The 23,837-nt window shown below is 41.9% G+C and overlaps 1 protein-coding gene across 1 annotated transcript in view; it reads left to right on the forward strand.

The window, feature by feature from the left end:
- The window catches only part of LOC137323991 (uncharacterized), a 38,035-nt gene that overhangs the window by 8,431 nt on the left and 5,767 nt on the right, over nucleotides 1-23,837 (forward strand). The window contains exons 2-4 of the mRNA XM_067988163.1: nucleotides 12,581-12,741; nucleotides 15,193-15,308; nucleotides 21,061-21,182. Coding sequence (XP_067844264.1) covers nucleotides 12,581-12,741; nucleotides 15,193-15,308; nucleotides 21,061-21,182 — 399 coding nt within the window. The remainder of the gene's footprint in view (nucleotides 1-12,580; nucleotides 12,742-15,192; nucleotides 15,309-21,060; nucleotides 21,183-23,837) is intronic.

Genomic DNA, 23,837 nt, shown 5'->3' on the forward strand with positions numbered 1-23,837 from the left:
TGCTGTCTACTCTATCTGGGCCCCTCATAATTTTGTACACCTCAATCAAGTCACCCCTCAGCCTCCTCTGCTCCAAGGAAAACAACCCCAGCCTATCCAGTCTCTCCTCGTAGCTGCAATTTTCAAGCCCTGGCAACATTCTTGTAAATTTTCTTTGCACTCTCTCCAGAGCAATTATGTCCTTCCTGTAATGTGGCCTTACCAGTGTTTTATACAGTTCCATCGTTACGTCCCTGCTTTTGTATTCTATACCTCGGCTAATAACGAAGGCATACGGAATGCTCTCCTTCACAACCTTATCTACCTGTACTACCACCTTCAGGGATCTGTGCACATGCACTCCAAGGTCTCTCACTTATAGAATCATAGAAGTTACAACATGGAAACAGGCCCTTCGGCCCAACATGTCCATGTCGCCCAGTTTATACCACTAAGCTAGTCCCAATTGCCTGCACTTGGCCCATATCCCTCTATACCCATCTTACCCATGTAACTGTCCAAATGCTTTTTAAAAGACAAAATTGTACCCGCCTCTACTACTGCCTCTGGCAGCTCGTTCCAGACACTCACCACCCTTTGAGTGAAAAAATTGCCCCTCTGGACCCTTTTGTATCTCTCCCCTCTCACCTTAAATCTATGTCCCCTCGTTATAGACTCCCCTACCTTTGGGAAAAGATTTTGACTATCTACCTTATCTATGCCCCTCATTATTTTATAGACTTCTATAAGATCACCCCTAAACCTCCTACTCTCCAGGGAAAAAAGTCTCAGTCTATCTAACCTCTCCCTATAAGTCAAACCATCAAGTCTCGGTAGCATCCTAGTAAATCTTTTCTGCACTCTTTCTAGTTTAATAATATCCTTTCTATAATAGGGTGACCAGAACTGTACACAGTATTCCAAGTGTGGCCTTACTAATGTCTTGTACAACTTCAACAAGACATCCCAACTCCTGTATTCAATGTTCTGACCAATGAAACCAAGCATGCCGAATGCCTTCTTCACCACCCTATCCACCTGTGACTCCACTTTCAAGGAGCTATGAACCTGTACTCCGAGATCTCTTTGTTCTATAACTCTCCCCAACGCCCTACCATTAACGGAGTAGGTCCTGGCCCGATTCGATCTACCAAAATGCATCACCTCACATTTATCTAAATTAAACTCCATCTGCCATTCATCGGCCCACTGGCCCAATTTATCAAGATCCCGTTGCAATCCTAGATAACCTTCTTCACTGTCCACAATGCCACCAATCTTGGTGTCATCTGCAAACTTACTAACCATGCCTCCTAAATTCTCATCCAAATCATTAATATAAATAACAAATAACAGTGGACCCAGCACCGATCCCTGAGGCACACCGCTGGTCACAGGCCTCCAGTTTGAAAAACAACCCTCTACAACCACCCTCTGTCTTCTGTCGTCAAGCTAATTTTGTATCCAATTGGCTACCTCACCTTGGATCCCATGAGTTTTAACCTTGTGTAACAACCTACCATGCAGTACCTCTACCCTTTTCAGTATATTCCCGTTTACTGTGTATTCCCTTTTCCTGTTTGCCCTCCCTAAGTGCATTACCTCACACTTCTCCGGGTTGAACTCCATTTGCCACTTTTCTGCCCACTTCACTAACCTATTGATACTTTCTAGGAGTCTACAGCTATCCTCTTCACTATCAACCACACGGCCAATTTTTGTATCGTCTGCAAATTTGCCAATCCTGCCCCCTACATTCAAGTCCAAATCATTAATATATACCACAAACAGCAAGGGACCCTACACTGAGCCCTGTGGCACACCACTGGAAACGGATTTCCATTCGCAAGGACATCCATCGACTTTTACCCTTTGTTTCCTGTTACTGAGCCAATTTTGGATCCAATTCACCACATTTCCCTGTATCCCATGGGCTTTTACCTTTCTGACCAGTCTGCCATGTGGGACCTTGTCAAATGCCTTACTAAAATCCATGTAGACAACATCCACTGCATTACCCTCATCAATCCTCCTTGTCACTTCCTCAAAGAATTTAATCAGATTTGTAAGGCATGACCTTCCCTGGACAAATCTATTCTGACTATCCCTGATTAAACCATGCCTTTCCAAGTGACAGTTTATCCTATCTCTCAGTATTGATTCTAATAGTTTGCCCACAACCGAGGTAAGACTGACCGGCCTATAAATGTTCGGCCTTTCCCTCGTACCCTTTTTAAACAATGGTACTACGTTTGCAGTCTTACAGTCCTCCGGTACCTCCCCTGTATCTAGTGAGGATTGGAAAATGATCCTCAGTGCATCCGCTATTTCCTCCCTGGCTTCCTTCAATAGCTTAGGAAACAATCCATCCGGCCCTGGTGACTTATCAACTTTCAAGGATTCCAGTCCCTCTAGTACTTCCTCTCTCGTTATGTTTACCTTATCCAATATTTCACACCTCTCCTCTTTAATTACTACATCCGAATCATCCCTTTCCTTTGTGAATATGGAGACAAAATATTCATTTAAAACCCTACCCACATCCTCTGCTTCCACACACACAAGTTACCCTTATTATCCCTGATAGGTCCCACCTTTTCCTTAGCTATCCTCTTGTTCTTAATGTACTAATAAAACATCTTTGTGTTTTCTTTAATCTTACTAACTAATATTTTTTCATGCCCTCTCTTTGCTTTACTTATTTCCTTTTTTACGTCATCCCTGTACTTTCTATACTCCTCTAGGCTTTCTCAAAATGATCTAATAAAATTATAAAGAAGTTTGATAAAGTTGATCAAGCAAATTGTTCACATTACCTTACTAACCTCCAATTAGGTTACGCACAAGGTGATGAGTGAATGAATTAACCCTTCCTTACAAATCATCAAAGAAGAAGTCAGACAAGTCATGCACGAGCAATTGCTTAAAAGAACATAAGAATATTTTGTCTCCATATTCACAAAGAACATAAGAAATAGGAGTAGGCCATACGGTCCCTTGAGCCTGCTCCGCCATTCAATAAGATCATGGCTGATCTTCTACCTCAACTCCACTTTCCTGCCCGATCCCCATATCCCTTGATTCCCTTAGAGTCCAAAAATCTATCGATCTCAGCCTTGAATATACATAGCGACTGAGCATTCACAGCCCTCTGGTGTAGAAAATTCTAAAGATTTACAACCCTCTGAGTGAAGAAATTCCTCTTCATCTCAGTCCTAAATGGCCGAATCCTTATCATGGGACTATGCCCCCTAGTTCTAGACTCTTCAGCCAGGGGAAACAATCTCTCGGCATCCACCCTGTCCAGCCTTCTCTGAATCTTTTATGTTTCAATGCGATCACCTCTAATTTTCTAAACTCCAGAGAGTATAGGCCCATTCTACTCAATCTCTCCTCATAGGACAACCCTCTCATCCCAGGAATCAATCTAGTGAACCTTCGTTGGACCGCCTCTAAGGCACGTATATCCTTCCTTAGGTAAGGAGACCAAAACTGTACACCGTACTCCAGGTGAGGTGTCACTAGAGCCCTATACAATTACAGCAAGACTTCTTTATTCTTGTACTCCAACCTCCTTGCAATAAAGGCCAACATACCATTTGCCTTCCTAATTGCCTTTCTTGTTAACTTTCGGTGCTTCATGTACAACGACACCCAAATCTCTTTGAACACCAACATTTAATAGTTTCTTACCATTCAAAAAATATTCTGTTTTTCTATTCTTCCTACCAAAGTGAAAAACCTCACATTCTCCATCTGCCACCTTCTTGCCCACTCACTTAATCTATCGATATCCCTTTGCAGACTCTTTGGGGCCAATTTTAGAATGGCTGAGCAGGTGCGTTCGGGGCGGGGGGGCTCCTAAAATGGGGGAATCCCGGAGCGGTTCTGGAGCCCGGCTCCAACCCGCCCACTTCCGGGTTCCCCAATGACGCATTCGGGTGCGTGCGCAGCTCCCGCATGCGGGACTCCCACTGGCAATTAAAGCTGGCGGGATGACAATTTAAATACTTACTTACCTAGTTGAGGTACTTGACAGACCTTGTTGACTGGAAATTTTGGCAGGGGTGCAATTTTCATGGATCCTCAGCATGTTCCCCGTGCTGTGGGAAACACTCCCTGTTGGAGCAGACGTGTTTCAGCCAGCAGCCAGTGGGAGATGCAAATGATTTTTTGACAGTTGGGGGGAATACCTGATTTATTGCAGCAGGGCACTCTGTCACTTCAGACAAAGTTTTTGCTGCAACACCTTTGTCTTTCCACTCAAAATTATTATTTTATACCCTAAACTCTGCTGCGCAAACACATTTACCTATTTTGTGGACCCCCTCAAACTCACACCGTCAGGATGGGGGGCGCCGTGGCTGCATTCATCACTTCATCCGAGGACGAGCAACATCACCAGCCTCGCCAGGCACGCCGTCCACCTCTGCCACGTGGAGCTCCACAGGCACCTGCACGAAATAGTCGTGCAACTACACGTACACCCACTGTAGGGTGACCCAATGGGTGGCATCAGTGTGGGTGTTCATGGAGAACTTCATGAAAGGGACTTATTGCACAAGCCAGTCAAGAATGGCCAAGACGTGGCAGTAGTGGTGATAATATAATATTTAATGTGAGTTGAACCGAAATCAAATATAAATAAAAAACATGACAAACCGTCAGACACTCTTGTGCATCCCCTTTGTGCTCACAAAACCTTTGCCTTACGCTTCCTACTACTCATATGTGATGCATCCCCTGTGGCTGCAGCATAGGTAGTGACAGGTTGGGTGTGGGTGACCGTGAAAGAGATGCATCAGAGGATGAGTATGAGACAGAGCCATGAGATTGTATGAGGATTGGGTTAAGTGGTAGTGGTGGGATGAGTACTGGGGAGGTGAGTAAGTGCAGGTAAGTTGAGGATGAGGTTTGAGTGGGTATGAGGAATAATATGATAGAGTAGTGTTGGTAGTGCAGAAGGAGTTGTGGGATGGGGGCGGTGATGTGGAAGACGGAGTGTACGAGAATGAGTAAGTGTACTCACTTTGGCTGACCTAGTTAGGTCATTGAAGCGCTTCCTGCACTGTATCCAGGTGCGGGATATGTTGCTGGTGCTGCTGACCTCCTCTGCCACCTCGAACCAGGTCTTCTTGGTGGCAGAGGCAGGCCGTTTCCTCCCGTCCGCCGGGTAGAAGAACTCTCTTCTCCTCCTCACCCCATCCAGTAACACCTGGAGTGAGGTATCATTAAACCTGGGAGCAGCCTTTCCCCTGGGCTGCTCCATGCTGTAATTTTGGCTGTTTGCTGCAGGAGCAGCTTTGGAAGACTGCCCCTTTAAATAGGGCTCCTTCAGCTGGCAACCTGTGATGCGGGTGCGCAGTCCGCCCACTGCGCAGGTTTCCAATGGGAAACCCGGAAGCCAAGGTAAGTGGCTTCAATTTACCCGTGATTGAATGGGGAACCCACCGATTTGACTTGGCGGGTTACCCACGCACCCAGTCGCCCCCCCCCAGGTACCAACCCGCCTCCCTGGTAATATTGGGGCCCTTGTGTCCTCCTCACAGCTTACTTTCCCCACCTAGCTTTGTATCGTCAGCAAACTTGGATACTTTACACTCCGTCCCTTCATCTAAGTCATTAATATAGATTGTAAATTGCTGAGGCCCAAGCACTGATCCTTGCAGTACCCCACTAGTTACAACTTGCCAACCTGAAAATGACCCGTTTATTCCTACTCTCTGTTTTCTGACTGTTAACCAATCCATGCTAATATATTACCCCAACCCCATGAGCCCTTATCTTGTGTAATAACCTTTTGTGTGGCACTTTATTGAACGCCTTTTGAAAATCCAAATATACTACATTCACTTGTTCCCCTTTATCTAGCCTGCCTGTCATATCCTCAAAAAAGTCTAATAGATTTATCAAACATGATTTCCCTTGCATAAAATCATGTTGACTCTGCCTAATCATATTATGATTTTCTAAGTGCCCCATTACCACGTCCTTAATAATGGACTCCAGCATTTTCCAGACTACTGATGTCAGACTAACTGGCCTGTAGTTCCATTTTTTTCCTCTCTCCCTCCTTTCTTGAATAGCGGTGTTACATTTTACATAGCCTCTAAGGAACCCATGTATACTTTCACTACTCTCTTCCTTTTTGCATACTTGTAGAAGCTCTTACAATCTATTTTGTTTATTTCTTGCTAGTTTACTCTCATATTCTATTTTCTCCCTCTATCAATTTTTTGGTCATCCTTTGCTGGTTTCTAAAACCCTTCCAATCTACTGGGATCATTCTAGAATCTAGGGAATTTTATAAGATCACAACCAATGCATCCACCATCTCTGCAGCCACCTATTTTTGAGCCCTCGGATATAGGCCATCAGTTCCAGGGGATTTGTCGGCTATTAGTCCCATTAATTCCTCCAGTACTTTTTCTTTACTAATATTAATTACTTTAAGTTCCTCACTCTCATTATACCCTGGTTCCCCACTATTTCTGTTATGTTTTTTGTGTCCCCTACTGTGAAGACAGATACACAATATTTGTTTAATGTCTTTGCCATTTCCTTATTCCCCATTATAAATTCTCCTGTCAGCCTCTAAGGAACCCACGTATACTTTCACTACTCTCTTCCTTTTTGCATACTTGTAGAAGCTTTTACAATCTTTTTTATATTTCTTGCTGGTTTACTCATACTCTATCGTCTCCCTCTATCAATTTTTTGGTCATTCTTTGCTGGTTTCTAAAACCCTCCCAATCCTCAGGCTTACTACTCTTCTTGGCAACATTATAAGCCTCTTCTTTTAATCTAATACCATCCTTAACTTATTTAGTCAGCCACGGAAGGATCACTTTTCTCATGGAGTTTTTATTCCTCAATGGTATGTATATATATTGAGAATTATGAAATATTTCTTTTAATGTTCGCCATTGCTTATCTACCATCATACCTTTTAACCTGATTTCCCAATCAACCTTAGCCAACTCGCCCCTCATACCTACGTAATTGGCTTTGTTTAAGTTTAACACTGTAGTCACTCTCGAACGCAATGTGAAATTCTATCACTCCTCCCCAGAGGATCCCTTACTATGAGATTTCTAATTATCCCTGCCATATTACACAAGACAAGATCTAAAATAGTCTGTTCTCTGGTTCCACAATGTTTGTTCTAGGAAACTGTCTCGAATGTATTCCATGAACTCATCCTCCAAACTACTTTTGCCGTTTTGATTTGCCCAGTCCATATGAAGATTAAAGTCCCCCATGCTTATTGCATTACCTTTGTTACAAGCTCTTCTTATTTCTTGATTAATACTCTGTCCAACAGTATAACTGCTGTTAGGGGGCCTATAAACTACTCCCACCAGTGTTTTCTGCCCCATGTTATTTCTTAGCTCCACCCATACTGATTCTACTTCCTGATCTTCCGAACCAAGATCCTTTCTCACTACTGCCTTTATCTCATCCTTTATTATCATGGCTACCCCCCTCCCCCTTCCCCTTTTCCCTTTTGTCTGTCTTTTTGAAAAGTCAAGTACCCTGGAATATTTAGTTCCCAACCATGGTCACCTTGCAACCAAGTCTCATTAATGGCTACTAGATCAAACCCATTTATCTCTATTTGTGCCATTAATTCATTTGTGTTGTTACGAATACTTCGTGCATTCAGATAAAGTGCCTTTAATTTTAACTTTTTACTATTTTCCCCTGATTTGACCTTATTCACTGATGCACTATTGTTAATTATATCCATGTGATTTAAATCAATTAGTGTTAATTGTATTCAGGTGGTGCGTAGCAATTGGGAACTCTCTTGTATCCATTTATATGAGAACTTATTTAGGGTATAGGTAATATGAATCTATGTGAATAAAGGCTTGGAAGCAACTGAAGACCACCTGGCTATCCAATTTGTAACACCACTACCGTTAAACTCTCTGTCCCTTCCTGATACACTCTGCTTATCTTTACCCAAATCGCTACGCTACTCCATGGCCTTGACTTTTCTCTTTAGATTTATAAATTTACCCTTATTTGAACCATTCCCCCTACCCTTTTTAATTTAAAGCCCTATCTACCGCCTTAGTTATTCAATTCGCCAGGACACTGGTCCCAGCCCAGTTTAAGTGGAGCCTGTCCCAACAGAACAGCTCTCTTTTTTCCCAGTACTGGTGCCAGTACCCCATGAATTGAAACCCCTGATTCCCACACCACTTTTTGAGCCACACATTTAACTCTCTGATCTGTTTGTCCCTATGCCAATTTGCACGTGGCTCTGGTAGTAATCCAGAGATTATTATCTTTTAGGTTCTGCTTATTAATTTGGACCCTAGCTCCTCAAACTTCCTCAGCAGAGCCTCATTCCTAGTTCTACCTATGTCGTTGGTTCCTACGTGGACCATGACAACTGGATCCTCTCCCTCATGTTCCAAGTTCTTCTCCAGCCACGAGGAGATATCCTTAACCCTAGCACTGGGCAGGCAACACAGCCTTCGGGACTCCCGGTCACAGCTGCAGAGAACAGTATCTATCCCCCTGACTATAATATCCCCTACCACTACCACATTTCTTTTTGTTTCCCCCACTTGAATGGCCTCTTGTACCACGGTGCTGTGGTCAAATTGCCCATCCGCCCTGCAGTGTCTGTCCTCATCCACACAGGTAGGAAGTACCTTGTACCTGTTGGACATGGTCAAAGGCTGAGGCTCCTCCATCACTGCATCCTGGGTCCCCATACCTGCCTGACTTGTAGTCACATCCTTCTGTCCCTGATCATTGATCAAATCTAAACTACTATCTAACCTAAGGGGTGTGACTGCCTCCTGGATCAAAGTGTCCAGATAATTCTGCCCCTCCCTGATGCATTGCAATGTCTGCAGCTCGGACTCCAGCTCAACAACTCTGAGCTGAAGTTCCTCAAGTTGCAGACACTCACTGCAGATGTGGCTGCTCGGGATCTCACTGGTCTCCGCCAACTCCAACATTGCTGCAGTTACGACACACCACCTGCCCTGCCATCCCTATCTAACCTTGTTTAATATATTTAATTAATCAAAGTTTTTATGTAATTAATTGACTTGGTTTTTTTTGCAGTTTCTTTAATCTAGTTTGCCGCTCTTTTTAACTTTGCTTGTTTAGTTTTAATTAACGCTAACAGACTAACCACTAAAAATACTAACCACCACTAAAGACACTAAACACTTACCAATAAACTAAATACTTACACTGACTTACCCTTGGCGCTCCTCTGTGATGTCACGTTTTGGTTTTTTTCTTGATTTTTTTTGATTTCACCGCTCCGGCGCGCTCTCGCCGCCCCTTTTATTCACCGCTCAGGCGCGCTCTCGCCGCCCCTTTTATTCACCGCTCAGGCGCGCTCTCGCCGCCCCTTTTATTCACCGCTCAGGCGCGCTCTCGCCGCCCCTTTTATTCACCGCTCAGGCGCGCTCTCGCCGCCCCTTTTATTCACCGCTCAGGCGCGCTCTCGCCGCCCCTTTTATTCACCGCTCAGGCGCGCTCTCGCCGCCCCTTTTATTCACCGCTCAGGCGCGCTCTCGCCGCCCCTTTTATTCACCTTCAGAATCATAATTAGCAGCACCTAAACTTAAATATTGAGTATGCAAATAATTAGTAGATAGGGTTAACTAACAAAATGAATAATCGAGGTTATAAAGGCAGTTCAGTTGTGTCACTCTTACTCAGCATTAGCTGATTTACTGATTATCAATTTATAGTCTAGAACAGTGTCTGAGATTGATATAAATTAGTGAGATTAATTTGGGATTATACATCTTAGATAATTGACAAGTTAACAGCATTAGTTAGCCAATCTATTGGCTAGATTAGCATCTATGTGCTGGTAGTTAGCAGTTTCCAGAATTTATACGACCTCGCCCAAAGGAACTGCGTGATTGAGCTAGTTATCTCGCCTTCCTGTGGGATGATAGTGTTGGCTTCTGGAACATTGGGTGATGAACATCCTTCTTTAGAGGTGTTATTCATTCCTCTTGGATACTCTGAGCCTGGATAAATCCATCTTACGCACTGGTAACTATATCCAGACTAGCTGGTTTAAATCTCATCTCATTTAATCTCAGGAAAGCTTGTACACCTAAGTGACACATATATATCCACCTCTAACTGGCTAGTACAGCTGTAAAGTCTGACTTCTGTAATCTCTTGCTATCTGTCAGAAATCCACTTTCTGTCTTGTACAGAGACACTCTTCTACACATGCTAGATAAAAACTACTAAAGAATTTTAAAAAAAACAAGAAGCACGAGCTCCCCCAAGAATTAATTCATTCATTTGATCAATTTGAGTGACATGAATTAGAAGAGTTCCCCTCGTTTTGGTGTCAATCACCACAAACAGTCACACTGGTGCCCCATAAGACTTCAGGTTGCAAATAACTGTGGAATCCAGACATGTCATGAGGCAAATTCACTCCCTTAACTTCTCAGTTTCTTAGTACTAAGAGTTTTGTATTTTTTTTCAGTTAGGGAGTCTCACACTTATTTTTCTTACCAAGCTATCTCTGGGTCTATGGCCTTGATGGCCTATGTTTTTGTAGTTTCTGTGAGAATGCCTTATTCTTATATGTATCCAGAGTTCTTAGCCATTTAGTATCTGATAGTTCAGGTTGGCTACTGACTCCATTTTGAGGATGCATTTAAGACCATTTCCAGGGCATTGTGCTTACACCGCATTAGTATCATCTGAAAATGTTGGTGTACTCAAATTCAGGTCATATATAGAAAACTAGATTTGTCATTTTCATTCCCTTAATTACCTTATATACCTCTATAAGATCATCTCTTGAAAGCCCAGTCTTTCCTCATAACTCAGTTCTTTTGATATTAGGGATCAGCCTCGTGGCTGTTCGCTGCACTCCAGTACCTGAATGGGGACGATTTTCAACTGGAGTGCATATTGGGTGGATGGTGGGTGGGACGTGCACTACACCTAGCTGATGAGGCTCCAGTGAGAGGACTGAACTATTTTCATGGTCGGGCCTCATCTAAATATTTTGGGCAAGCTGCCAACGCTCAGCAAGTGCACACATGCAGTTTGCTGCTGGGGCAGTGGGTGGAGAATCCGGCAGCTTCTCTGTGAAGCCAATCCAGAAATCAGCTCCCGAAGCGGGGGGAGGGTTGGAGGCAATCCGGGAAGGGGATCACTGAGTGGCTGACAGCAGGCCTGAAGAATTCTGTTAGGCCAGGAGGAACATTAATGCTCCCCTTGTTCCACAAAAATCACTGTAAAAACCCACTGATGCTTTCCAAGCGGCCTCCAGTGGTTCCTTTAAGGACTGCTGGTTACGCTCAATGTCTGCTGCCAATGGATACACAAAGTTGATACACGAAAATGCGTGAAGGGCCTAATTTAAAAGTTCTAATAAGGCTCCTGCCTGTTTCTGGTGGAAGTGCAAGCCGCCCATTTCAAGGCCCATCTGAAAATCATGTCGAGTGAGCTTTGGATGGCCAATAGGGGAGAATTTTTTTTTTCAATATACAACTGCTGGCAGGATGGGCAGTGGTTGATAATCGCTCCCAATGTCTTTGTTGGTCGATGACCAGAACTGGACATAGTGTGGTCTGACTAGAGCACTGTACAGTACTTTAGCTTTTGCTGTTACCCTTAATACTATCTGCAAATGTTTTTCTGATTCTCCTTCTTTGCCCTCCTTCTTACTTTATTGGTCTCCTTTTGTTGCTTTCTGTAATTCTCTGGTCTTTAGTTTCAACACTGTTCTTTGCCGTTCCTCCTTCTCCTTTTGCTTAAAATGGTCTTACTTATTCTTGTAGACCATGGTTGCATCACCCCATGCCTTTCAAAGGTCCCTTACTACCAGACTGTTAACTATTTCTGGTTTGTTACTCTTAGCACCTGCTTTCTTAGTTTTAAGACATGTTGCTTTAAGGAAATTTTCTTGAATGCATTCAATAAACCTATTCTCTTTCCTATTGGTGCTGCTATTTTTCTTCAATTTATATGTAGGTTAATATTTTCCATTATGACCATATTTTTCTTCTTACAGGCCTCCATATATGTACACTGATTTGTTAAGTCATCACAGTCAAGAGGTCTGTAAAATACTCACAATAGTGTGTTGAATCCGTTCCTTTACCTTAATTCTACCCAAATGAGTCTACCTACTGATTACATTTAGTCCCTCCTTTCTACCACTGTGACAACCCTTTGTTAGAACTGCCACCTAAGACATAAATAATGTTGGTAGAAAGCACTAATGGGCTGTTCATCTAGGTTTGGCACTCCTCTGAAGATTATTATCCCTCTAAAATGGAATGAATATGTTCCCACTGCTCTTATGTTGAAATAGAAAACTTTTATATATATTTGAAGATGGCAGTGTGGAGTAGGTGGTTGATATCCACACATGAAACAGCTCACTTGTGAGCAAACTATTGCAGATCCATTCGTAATGGAGAGCTTGGAAAGGGTGGGATTTGTGAAGATTGCAGGGGAGAGGAGATGGGAAATCAAGAATTTTAAATGTATTTGTAACCCTATTAGTTAAAATCCACAGGTAAATGAGATTCTTAATATATGGTAATATTTTCCTATTAACATGTTCTTCCAGTCAGAAGAAGGGTCATTGGATGTAAATTGCAACAATCTTGAAGGCCGGACTCCCCTTATGTTAGCTGTACCGGATGTGGACATGTCGGAAAAACTGGGGGATCTTACACCAGCAGAATACAGGCATGTGGAGATTGTTCAAGAACTTCTTAAACATAATGAGTAAGTTTGAATTTAATACAATGGAGAAATTCTTGTCTTGAAACTGTAGGGCATCTAAATGAACCTCTTTTGGTTTGGTGTTCGGTCCAGGTCAATTTGAATTGCTTATAAACTCTTCATGACTTTCAGGCAGAAGTTAGAAGTAAGCTGGCTCAGCCACAAGCTTTGAAAATTCAATGAAGCCAAATTGCCAGTTAATGAATGTAACAACAACAACAATTTGCATTTATATAGCACCTTTAATGTAGTAAAACTTCACAGGTGTGTTATTAAACAAAATTTGACACCAAGCCACATAAGGAGATATTAGAAGAGGTTGGTTTTAAGGAGCGGCTTAAAGGAGGAGAGAGAGGCGGAGAGGTTTAGGGAGGGAATTCCAGTGCTTAGGGCCTAGGCAGCTGAAGGCACGGCCACCAATGGCGAAGCGATTAAAATCGGGGGTGCACAAGATGCAAGAATTGGAGGAACACGGAGATCTCGGAGGGTTGTAGGGCTGGAGGAAGTTACAGAGATAGGGAGGGGTGAGGCCATGGAGGGATTTGAAAACTAGAATGAGAATTTTAAAATCAAGGCCATCCCAGACCGGGATCCAATGTAAGTCAGTGAGCACAGGGGTGATGGGGGAACGGGACTTGGTGCGAGTTAGGATACGGGCAGCAGAGTTGTGGCTGAGCTCAAGTTTATGGAGGGTGGAAGGTGCGAGGTCTGCCAGGAGAATGTTAGAATAGTCGAGATTAGAGGTGACAAAGGCATGGACTCCTTCGGCATTGACTCCTTCAGCATTTAAAATTCTTTGACTGAATATTGTGCAGGTATTGTTAATGTACAATCAACACAAGCAAAAAACAAGAAGATTGAAATTTTAAAAAGTGCTAGAAATACATAGCAAATCCATCAGCATCTGAAAAGAAAAAGGACGGGTTCTTGTAGCTACATCAAAGGCAAGACTGAATACATTTTGGTGGTGTACATTGTTTATCTTATGGTTATAAAATGGTGGGATGCATAAAGACTTAAAATAATCTACTGTTCTCTATTATCTTTTGTGCAATATTAAAAACTGCATCTAGGCTATGTTGTAACAATTTTCAGTTCCCTTTATAGATGTTGACTATTTGTAAATAGAACTGTGTCTTTAAAGTTGCAAAATATGAACATAAACACACTTACATAAAGCCTATAATGGTTTGGAAAGATCTGATTTAACAACTTATTGAGTATTTAAATTAGTGGCATAATTACTGTTCCAAGTAGGTTGGAGTGGGAAGGAGAGTTGTTGTACAGCAGACAAGTTTATGAATTGAAATGTGCTGAAAATATGCATTCAGCCTTACTATAGGACCAGGACCAAAAGAGCAGAATGCACATGCTGTTGGACCTGCTACCACAGAGAGCCTGGTTATAAGTGTCCTTCCAAATACCCCATCAGTGGCAAGTCTGAGCAAATTGAATCCCAATTCAGGTGCTCAGCGTTCATGTTGATCATTTTTTCTCCATCCTGCTTCTATTAATTTTCAGTCCCCTCAATCCTTTACAGCTCTAACTGTATCATTTTTTTCTCTATTACCCTCACACTATCAGCATTGACTCCTTCAGCATTTTAAATCCTTTGATTGAATATTATGCAGGTATTGTTAATGTACAATCGACACAAACAAAAAACAAAAAGTCTGAAATTTTAAAAAATGCTGGAAATACATAGCAAATCCATCAGCATCTGAAAAGAGAAAGGACAGGTTCTTGTTTTCAGGTAGAGACGTTTTGTCAAAACTGGGTTCACTTTTATTTTAGATTATCAGTTTTTTTATGGTCACAGGGATTGACAGTTTTGTTTAGTTTTAATGCTGTACAAATATTTACACAGTTCCTCATGGCATGGTACAATACAAAATACATGCTACATTACAAATTACTTGGTATTAGCAAATTCATAAACTAAGAATCTTATTCAGTTACCTATTTTTTTCAGTTTTGGATTGGGTTACCCATTGGCAGGACTGGGATTATTTCTTGTCAAGAATTATGGGGTTGAGTGGTTGGAATTGACTTTATTATGTGTTTGCCCTAAATCCAGACACAAAAATTTAGGCCTAGAAATTCAGGCACACCCAATTTTGGGAGTGCACAGAATGATCCCAGCACCCGATATTGGGTCTCGGGCCTCATTACCATCAAGCCGGTGAGATGTGGACAGAGAAAGGTAGCTCGCCAGCAAAGCGAGATGGAAGATCGGACCACTGTGACGCCAGCAGTAGTAGCACATTACGTGATGCATGCATTTCAATGCTTTTCCAAAAAATTAAAGATTTTAAAAATATATATTTTCCCTTTAGCCTCCTCCACTTTTATAATATCTACAAACTCCTCCACATTTACAAATATGCATAGAAAACAATAAGTTCCCATCATATTCCTATTGAACATTGCAAAATATTATGTTGTGCTTTACAGAGATTTGAAACTTTGCGATTCAAACGGGAGATCGGTTTTACAGTATGCGGCCCAAGTGAAAAGCACAGTAGGAAAACATCTGACTGATGTATTACTGAATCATCTATCACTACAAGGTAAACTTGCTTGCTTCTATTTGAATGATGGCTTTGAAGAGTTATATGAGACAAAATTATTTCCTTCTAATACACTTTGTAGGAAAGTAAGGTAAATAATTTAGACAATGATAAGGTATGGTTCTTAATGAATACTTTGCGTCTGTCTTCACTAAAGAGGGGGACGATGCAGACATTGTTGTTAAGGAGGAGGATAGTGAAATATTGGATGGGATAAACATGGTGAGGGGGGAAGTATTAAGGGGATTAGCATCTTTGAAAGTAGATAAATCACCAGGCCTGGATGAAATGTATCCCAGGCTGTTAAGAGAAGCAAGGGAGGAATTAGCAGATGCTCTGACCATCATTTTCCAATCCTCTCTGGCTACAGGCATGGTGCCAGAGGACTGGAGGACTGCTAATGTTGTACCGTTGTTTAAAAAGGGAGGAAAGGATAGACCGAGTAATTATAGGCCAGTCAGCCTAACCTCTGTGGTGGGCAAATTATTGGAAACAATTCTGAGGGACATTTAGAAAGGCACGGATTAATCAAGGACCGTCAGCATCGATTTGATAAGGGAAGGTCATAGCCGACTAACTTGATTGAATTTTTTGAGGAGATAACAAGGAGGGTTGATGAGGGCAGCGCATTTGATGTAGTCTACACGGATTTCAGCAAGGCTTTTAACAAGGTCCCACACGCAGACTGGTCAGGAAAGTAAAAGCCAATGGGATCCAAGGGAAAGTGGCAAGTTGGATCCAAAATTGGCTTAGTGGCAGGAAGGAAAGGGTAAAGGTGGACGGGTGTTTTTGTGACTGGAAGGCTGTTTCCAGTGGGGTTCTGCAGGGCTAGGTACTAGATCCCTTGCTTTTTGTGGTAAATATTAATGATTTAAACTTAAATGTAGGGGGCATGTTTAAGAAGTTTGCAGATGCTACAAGAATTGTTCGTGTGGTTGATAGTGAGGAGGAAAGCTGTAGACTGCAGTAAGATATCAATGGACTGGTCAGGTGGGCTGTAAAGTGGCAAATGGAATTCAATCCGGAGAAGATTGAGGTAATGCATTTGGGGAGGGCAGACAAGGCAAAGGAATACACAATAAATGGGAGGATGCTGAGAGGTGTGGAGGAACAGAGGGACCTTGGAGTGCATGTCCACAGATCCCTGAAGGTAGCAGGGCAGGTAGATAAGATCTTTAAGAAGGCATACTTTCCTTTATTAGTCAAGGCATAGAATATAAGAGCAGGGAGATTTTGCTAGGACTGTACAAAACACCAGTTAGGCCACAGCTAGAGTATGGTGCACAGTTCTAGTCACATTATAGGAAAGGTATGATTGCACTAGAGAGGGCACAGAGGAGGTTTATGTGTATGTTGGTGGACTGGAGAATTTTAGCTATGAGGAAAGATTGGATAGGCTGGGGTTGTTTTCTTCGGAACAGAGGAGGCTGAGGGGAGATTTAATTGAGGTATATAAAATTATGAGGGGCCTAGATAGAGTGGATACAAAGGACCTGACTAAAACATGGCTTAAAGAGGGGCAGGAACAGCAGCTCAACATTCCTGGTTACGGGGTTTACAGACGAGATAGAAAGGGGATAAAAAAGGAGGGGGGGGTGGCAATACTGGTTAAAGGAACAATTATGGTTGTAAGGAGGAATGCTATATTAGAAGGATCATCAAATGAGACCATATGGATTGAGCTAAAGAACAAAAAAGGGGCAGTCATACTTCTGGGAGCGTACTATAGACCCCCAAACAGTCAGAGGGAGATTGAAGAACAAATATGTAGGCAAATTTCTGAGAATTGCAAAAATAGGGCAGTAATAGGGGATTTCAACTACCCTAATATTAACTGGGACACCATCAGTGCGAAAGGTATAGAGGGCGCAGAATTCTTAAATGCATTCAGGAGAACTTTTTTGGCCAGTACGTAGCAAGCCTAACAAGAGGGGGGGCAGTTCAGGATTTGGTTTTAGGGAATGAAGCTGGGCAGGTGGAAGGAGTATCCGTGGGAGAGCATTTTGGTGGTGGTGATCATAATACAGTCAGATTTAGCATAATTATGGAAAAGGACAAAGATAGAACAGGAGTAAAAGTTCTAAATTGGGGAAAGGCCAATTTTACTAAGCTGATAAGTGATTTAGCAAAAGTGGACTGGAAACAGCTACTTGAAGGTAAATCAATGTCAGAGCAGGGGAGGCATTCAAGGGGTTCAGAGTAAACATGTTCCCACAAAGAAAAAGGGTGAGACTGCCAAATCTAGAGCCCCCTGGATGATAAGGAGGATGCAGGGTAAGATAAGGCAAAAAAGGGAAGCTTATGTCAGACACCGAGAGCTCAATACTACATAAAGCCTAGAGGAGTATAGAAAGTGCAGGGGTGAAATTAAAAAGGAAATTAGGAAAGCAAAGAGAGGGCGTGAAAAAATACTGGCAAGTAAAATTAAGGAAAACCCAAGAATGTTTTATAAATAAATAAAGAGCAAGAGGATAACTAAGGAAAGAGTAGGGCCTATTAGAGACCAAAAAGGTAACCTGTGTGGAGGTGGAAGATGTGGGTATAATTCTTAATGAATACTTTGCGTCTATCTTCACAAAAGAGTGGGACGTGCAGAAATTGTAGTTAAGGAGGAGGAGTGTGAAATATTGGATGGGATAAACATAGTGAGAGCAAAAGTATTAAAGGATTTAGCATCTTTGAAAGTAGATAAATCGCCAGGCCCGGATGAAATGTATCCCAGGCTGTTAAGAGAAGCAAGGGAGGAAATAGCAGAGGATCTGACCATCATTTTCCAATCCTCCCTGGCTACAGGCGTGGTGCTGGAGGATTGGAGGACTGCTAACGTTGTACCGTTGTTTAAAAAGGGAGAAAAAGATAGACAGAGTAATTATAGGCCAGTCAGTCTAACCTCGGTGGTGGGCAAATTATTGGAATCAATTCTGAGGGAGAGCATAAATCGTCATTTAGAAAGGCACTGGTTAATCATGGACAGTCAGCATGGATTTGTTAAGGGAAGGTCGCATCTCACTAAGTTGATTGAATTTTTTGAGGAGGTAACGAGGAGGGTCGATGAGGGTAATGCGTTTGATGTAGTGCACGTGGATTTAAGCAAGGCATTTGACAGGGTCCTACATGGCAGACTGGTCAAAAAAGTAAAAGCCCATGGGATTCAAGGGAAAGTGGCTCGTTGGATCCAAAATTGCCTCAGTGGCAGGAAGCAAAGGGTAATGGTTGATGGGTGTTTTTGTGACTGGAAGGCTGTTTCCAGTGGGTTTCTGCAAGGCTCGGTACTAGGTCCCTTGCTTTTTGTGGTATACATTAATGATTTGGACTTGAATGTGGGGGGCTTGATCAAGAAGTTTGCAGATGATACAAGAATTGGCCGTGTGGTTGATAGTGAGGAGGAAAGCTGTAGACTGGAGGAAGCTATCAATGGACTGGTCAGGTGGGCAGAAAAGTGGCAAATGGAATTCAATCCAAAGAACTGTGAGGTAATGCATTTGGGGAGGGCAAACAAGGCAAGGGAATACACAATAAATGGAAGGATACTGAGAGGCGTTAGAGGAACAAAGGGATCTTGGAGTGCATGTCCACAGATCCCCGCAGGTAGCAGGACAGGTAGATAAGGTGATTAAAAAGGCATACGGGATACTTTCCTTTATTAGTCGAGGCATAGAAGATAAGAGCAGGGAGGTTATGCTAGAACTGTATAAAACATTGGTTAGGCCACAGCTTGAGTACTGCGTACAGTTCTGGTCACCACATTACAGGAAAGATGTAATTGCACTAGAGAGGGTACAGAAGAGATTTACGAGGATGTTGCCAGGGCTGGAGAATTTTAGCTATGAGAGAAGATTGGCTAGGCTGGGATTGTTTTCTTTGGCACAAAGGAAGCTGAGGGGAGATTTAATTGAGGTATACAAAATTAAGACGGGACTAGATAGAGTGGATAGGGAGGACCTATTTTCCTTAGCAGAGGGGTCAGTGACCAGGGGGCATAGATTTAAAGTAATTGGTAGAAGGATTAGAGGGGAGCTGAGGAGAATTTTTTTCACCCAGAAGGTGGTGGGTGTCTGGAACTCATTGCCTGGAAGGGTGGTAGAGGCAGAAACCCTCAACTCATTTAAGAAGTAATTGGTTGTGTACTTGAAGTGCCGTAACCTATAAGGCTACGGACCAAGAGATGGAAAGTGGGATTAAGCTGGATAGCTCTTTTTCAGCCAGCACACACACAATGGGCTGAATGGCCTCCTTCTGTGCCGTAAATTTCTATGATAACCAACTGCCGTGTAAGTGCATACAAGGTGCTACTTCTGGAAATATTGACAGTAAAGTACCGGAACCAAAAAAACTTTGAAATCTATTGGAAGAGACAAATTAATTTAAATTAGAAATGTCTGTAACATTATTCAGTAATTCTGGGGGGAAAAAGCAGTTTCCAAATTTTGTAGAATTTTTTTCTTGATTATTGTCTTTGTTTTATTCTGGTATGCGTAATGAGTTTAAATTTAAACAAAATGTCACTCTGGGGAGAGGGTTTGGGGACGGCACTTTCAATGTACATTACTCCCTTCATGAAGAATATAAAAAATAAAATCAATATATTTTATCTTTGGGAGAGAATATTCCCATTTCTTTTAGTCTGAAAGAAGGCTTATCGAGATCGGTCATCTTAAGAGCTGGCTGTAAGAAGCTTTGGATGCTGTGCCTGACCATCTAAATGAGCAAGGATCAGTATTTTTCCTGTTCGTGGATGTTCAATCCAGTGCTCAGATCCAACCCAGAAGCCTAAGAGTCAGTTAAGGATCCAACCTAATTGAGTAATAAATCATAATGACATAAGAAATTGGAGCAGGAGTAGGCCATACAGCCCTTTGAGCCTGCTCTGCCATTCAATCACATCATGGCTGACCTTCGACCTCAACTCCACTTTCCCGCCCGATCCCCATATCCCTTGATTCCCCTCGAGTCCAAAAATCTATCTACCTCAGCCTTGAATATACTCAATGACTTAGCATCCACAGCCCTCTGGGTAGAGAATTCCAAAGATTCACAACCCTCTGAGTGAAGAAATTCCTCCTCATCTCAGTCTTAAATGGCCAACCCCTTATCCAGCGACTATGCCCCCTAGTTCTACTCTCCAGCCAGGGGAAACAATCTCTCAGCACCTACCCTGTCAATCCCCCTCAGAATCTTATATGTTTCAATGAGATCACCTCTCATTCTTCTAAACTCCAGAAAGGATAGGCCCATTCTACTCAACCTCTCCTCGTAGGACAACCCTCTCATCTCAGGAATTAATCTAATGAACCTTCATTGCACTGCTTCTAAGGCAAGTATATCCTTCCTTAGATAAGGTGACAAAAACTGTACACAGTACTCCAGGTGAGGTCTCACTACTGAATACTGAAACATATTAAATTCAGTATCATAATAACCCACACAGTTGGAAGATGGTTCCATACGTGCGTGGCCTTCTCTGCCTTATGTGTATGTCTAGGCAATGGTTGTAACTATAGCCACAACATAGTTAGAATATTCAATGGACTCGTAAATGGTTAAAATAAGATGTTCTATTTTGAGAGGTATACGGCTGGATGCAAATACTTCATAGCCTTAGCACCAGGAGCATCTAGCAAATTCTACAGGTGCTAATTAAGGTTAAACTGGGTCCACTGCTCTTAAATCATAACAAAAATATTTTAAGGAGGTTCTGCCCTAATTTGTTCTTGAAAAAATCTTGACTATTGTCCTTTGGTTGTTTTTGTAGCTGAGAAAGCAGAAGATATCTTTGACTCATCTCTGAATACAGAAACACGTTTTTTAGACTGCTCCCTTGCATATGGTGAAAAGAACGGAATTAACATTGATCTGGGCATCTGTGGCTCACAGGTAACAGGATGGGTTTCATCTACCTGTTGAAACGGGAGTCAATTTTGAGAAAAAGAAACAAAAACACATTGTACTTAACATAAGGAGTTTCTCTTAATCTCCAGTGATGTTAATTACCTAAACTTATAATTGCCATATAAACAAACATTTTGGGACTTTTTTCTGGTGATGCAATCAAAGAAATAATAGGGGGATGGATGAGCTTACCAAACATTTTATAATGTGCAGGTACTTCCCTACAACGTGCAATGAAATACAACCTGATATTACTGCAGTTCAAACCATATGGTACTAAAATACAGCATTTAAGTTTGAATCATACCATTCAAATTTGGGAGCCTGCCTATTGCTGGCATGGAAGGCTTGCTGAAAAAAACCCTTTCAAAACTTTGAACATTTCTATTAGATTGCCCTTAAACTTTTCTACTCTAGTGAATACAGTCCTAGTTTTTCAAAACATTTGTCAGTCTCTCATCACTGGGATCATTCTAGTAAATGTATATTATGCTTTTCCACAGCTCCAATATCATTTCCATAATGGGGCGTGCCAAAAACTGCACACAATACTCCAACCAATGTCTTCTACAGATTCATCATCGACTCTTTGCTTTACTATGCAATGCCCCTATATATAAAGACCAGAATCTGTTTTACTCTTTTGGTGGATTTTTCTAGTTGCTTTTAAAGATATATGTAGAATCATAGAAATTTACGGCACAGAAGGAGGCCATTCAGCCCATCTTGTTTGTGCCGGCCAAATATCTGTTCTTCTACTCCATCAGTACAACTACCTCCTGTTTCAAAACAGGTCCCGGTGTCCCACAAACTTAAAACCTTACCTCCTGCATCACTCTTCCAACCACATGTCCAGTTGTTTAATCTTCCCCTGCCTGTATGGCTTAGTGCATGGCACAGATAGTATTCCAAAGAATAGTAGTCTTGAGAATAAATGATAAAATATAAAAAAACAAGGAATTTTGTGCTCGCATGTAAAGATAGGGTTATTGTATTGGTAGACTGGCAAAATTTGGAAGCATCAGTACAGCACTGACAGAAAGACTCTTTGAGCCTCGCAAAGTGGGTATAGGGAACCCTTGTGGTGCAGTGGCGGCAAAAGGAGAAGGCTGCATTGGAGCATAGACATTATAAAAGATTAAGCACTTACAGAACAATCTAACCCAGGAAGTAAATGTACTATTATAGAATCAGCTATGTGGACCTCATGGAGGAACAATAGACGATGAGGCTCATATTGGCAGGGATGCTGTGAATGAGATACGCCATCTGGCGCACAAAGACCTAAAAGGACAGTAAATCATCCACACTGCCCTATCTGTGATAGTGAAGGTCACCACTGCCCTCATCTTTTATGCCGTAGGATCTTCCAGCCACCCATAGGGGATCATGCATAAGTCAGCCACGATGCTATCCAGCATTCCTTTTAAGAAGGTGCCTGAAGCTCTGCGTCATTATGCATCCTGCCATATCCTTCAATCCCTTCTCTTTTTGAAAATGCATCTAATTGTCTCTTGAACCCATTCCAATGACCTTCCATGTTGGCTTATCCCATGGAACTATTACCTTTATGGGTGAAAAAGTTCCACCTGACTTCTCTTCTTCCTCTTAATTTCTTAGTATTTAACTTGTGCCTCCTGATGTTTGAGCTCCTCATCATGGTAAACAATTTGCCTGGATTTTTTTTTTGGTTTCCTTCACAAGCTTGAAACCTTTAAATTTAAACTTTTTGAAGTCTCTTTTTCCACAGAAAGCAAGCCAATTTTCCTGATCTTTCTTCACAATTTAAATTCTTAATACTGCAGATTATCTTTGTTGCTCACCTCTGTACCCTCAAAGGCAGTATAGAGGACCGTGACTATACATAGTATTCCAGATTGATGTTTAAAACATCAATTAATATTTTTATACCTGTGTTTTTCAATAATCAGTAAGGAAGTACTTTGAACTAAAATTACTCTCTCTAGAATTTCCTTCACCTATAAATCTCAGATTATTGGAATTAATCTACTGAATACAATATAAACAAATTATTTTGCAAAAAAAGTATCCAGAGGTAAGTATGCCCAGCATTTATCTGCAGCTAAAAAGATGATAAATGGAGGAATTCTTTACTAACCCATCAAACTATAGCCCTTGAATCAGGTTGCTCCTTTTATCAGCTGACCTTACAAAGGCTGTAATTTAGATAATGGGCCGTAAATTGCTTCTAAAATAACGGTGAGCCCAACAGCGCTCACCATTATTAGTGGCGAGATCGAAGAGCAAGTTCCGGCAACTGCACATGCGCAGTCAAACGCGGAAATCCGGAATTTGCTCTTCCTGGTTCACTGGTGATCTGTCAGCTTTGTGTTAAAGAGATCTTCTGGCTGGAATCAATGCACCAGGTGCAACTTGCTGCACTTTCCAGCTGGAAATGAACTAATCTCGCCACAAAACAGCTATGCTTTTTTTTTAGGTCTAACCAAGTTTTAACAGTATGGTAAGCATTAACGACTTCCCATCAATCTCCATGGCACTAAAAATTGACTTTTAATAATGTGGTGTCTCATTACTCCTCCTGATTTTAATAGTTTTTGGACATTTTCTAAAAATTCTTTCCTTCTGTCTCTTTTATCTCAGTCTTTTAATCTCACCCTC

Source organism: Heptranchias perlo, chromosome 7 (genome assembly GCF_035084215.1).
Source record: "Heptranchias perlo isolate sHepPer1 chromosome 7, sHepPer1.hap1, whole genome shotgun sequence".
Lineage (NCBI taxonomy): Eukaryota > Metazoa > Chordata > Chondrichthyes > Hexanchiformes > Hexanchidae > Heptranchias > Heptranchias perlo.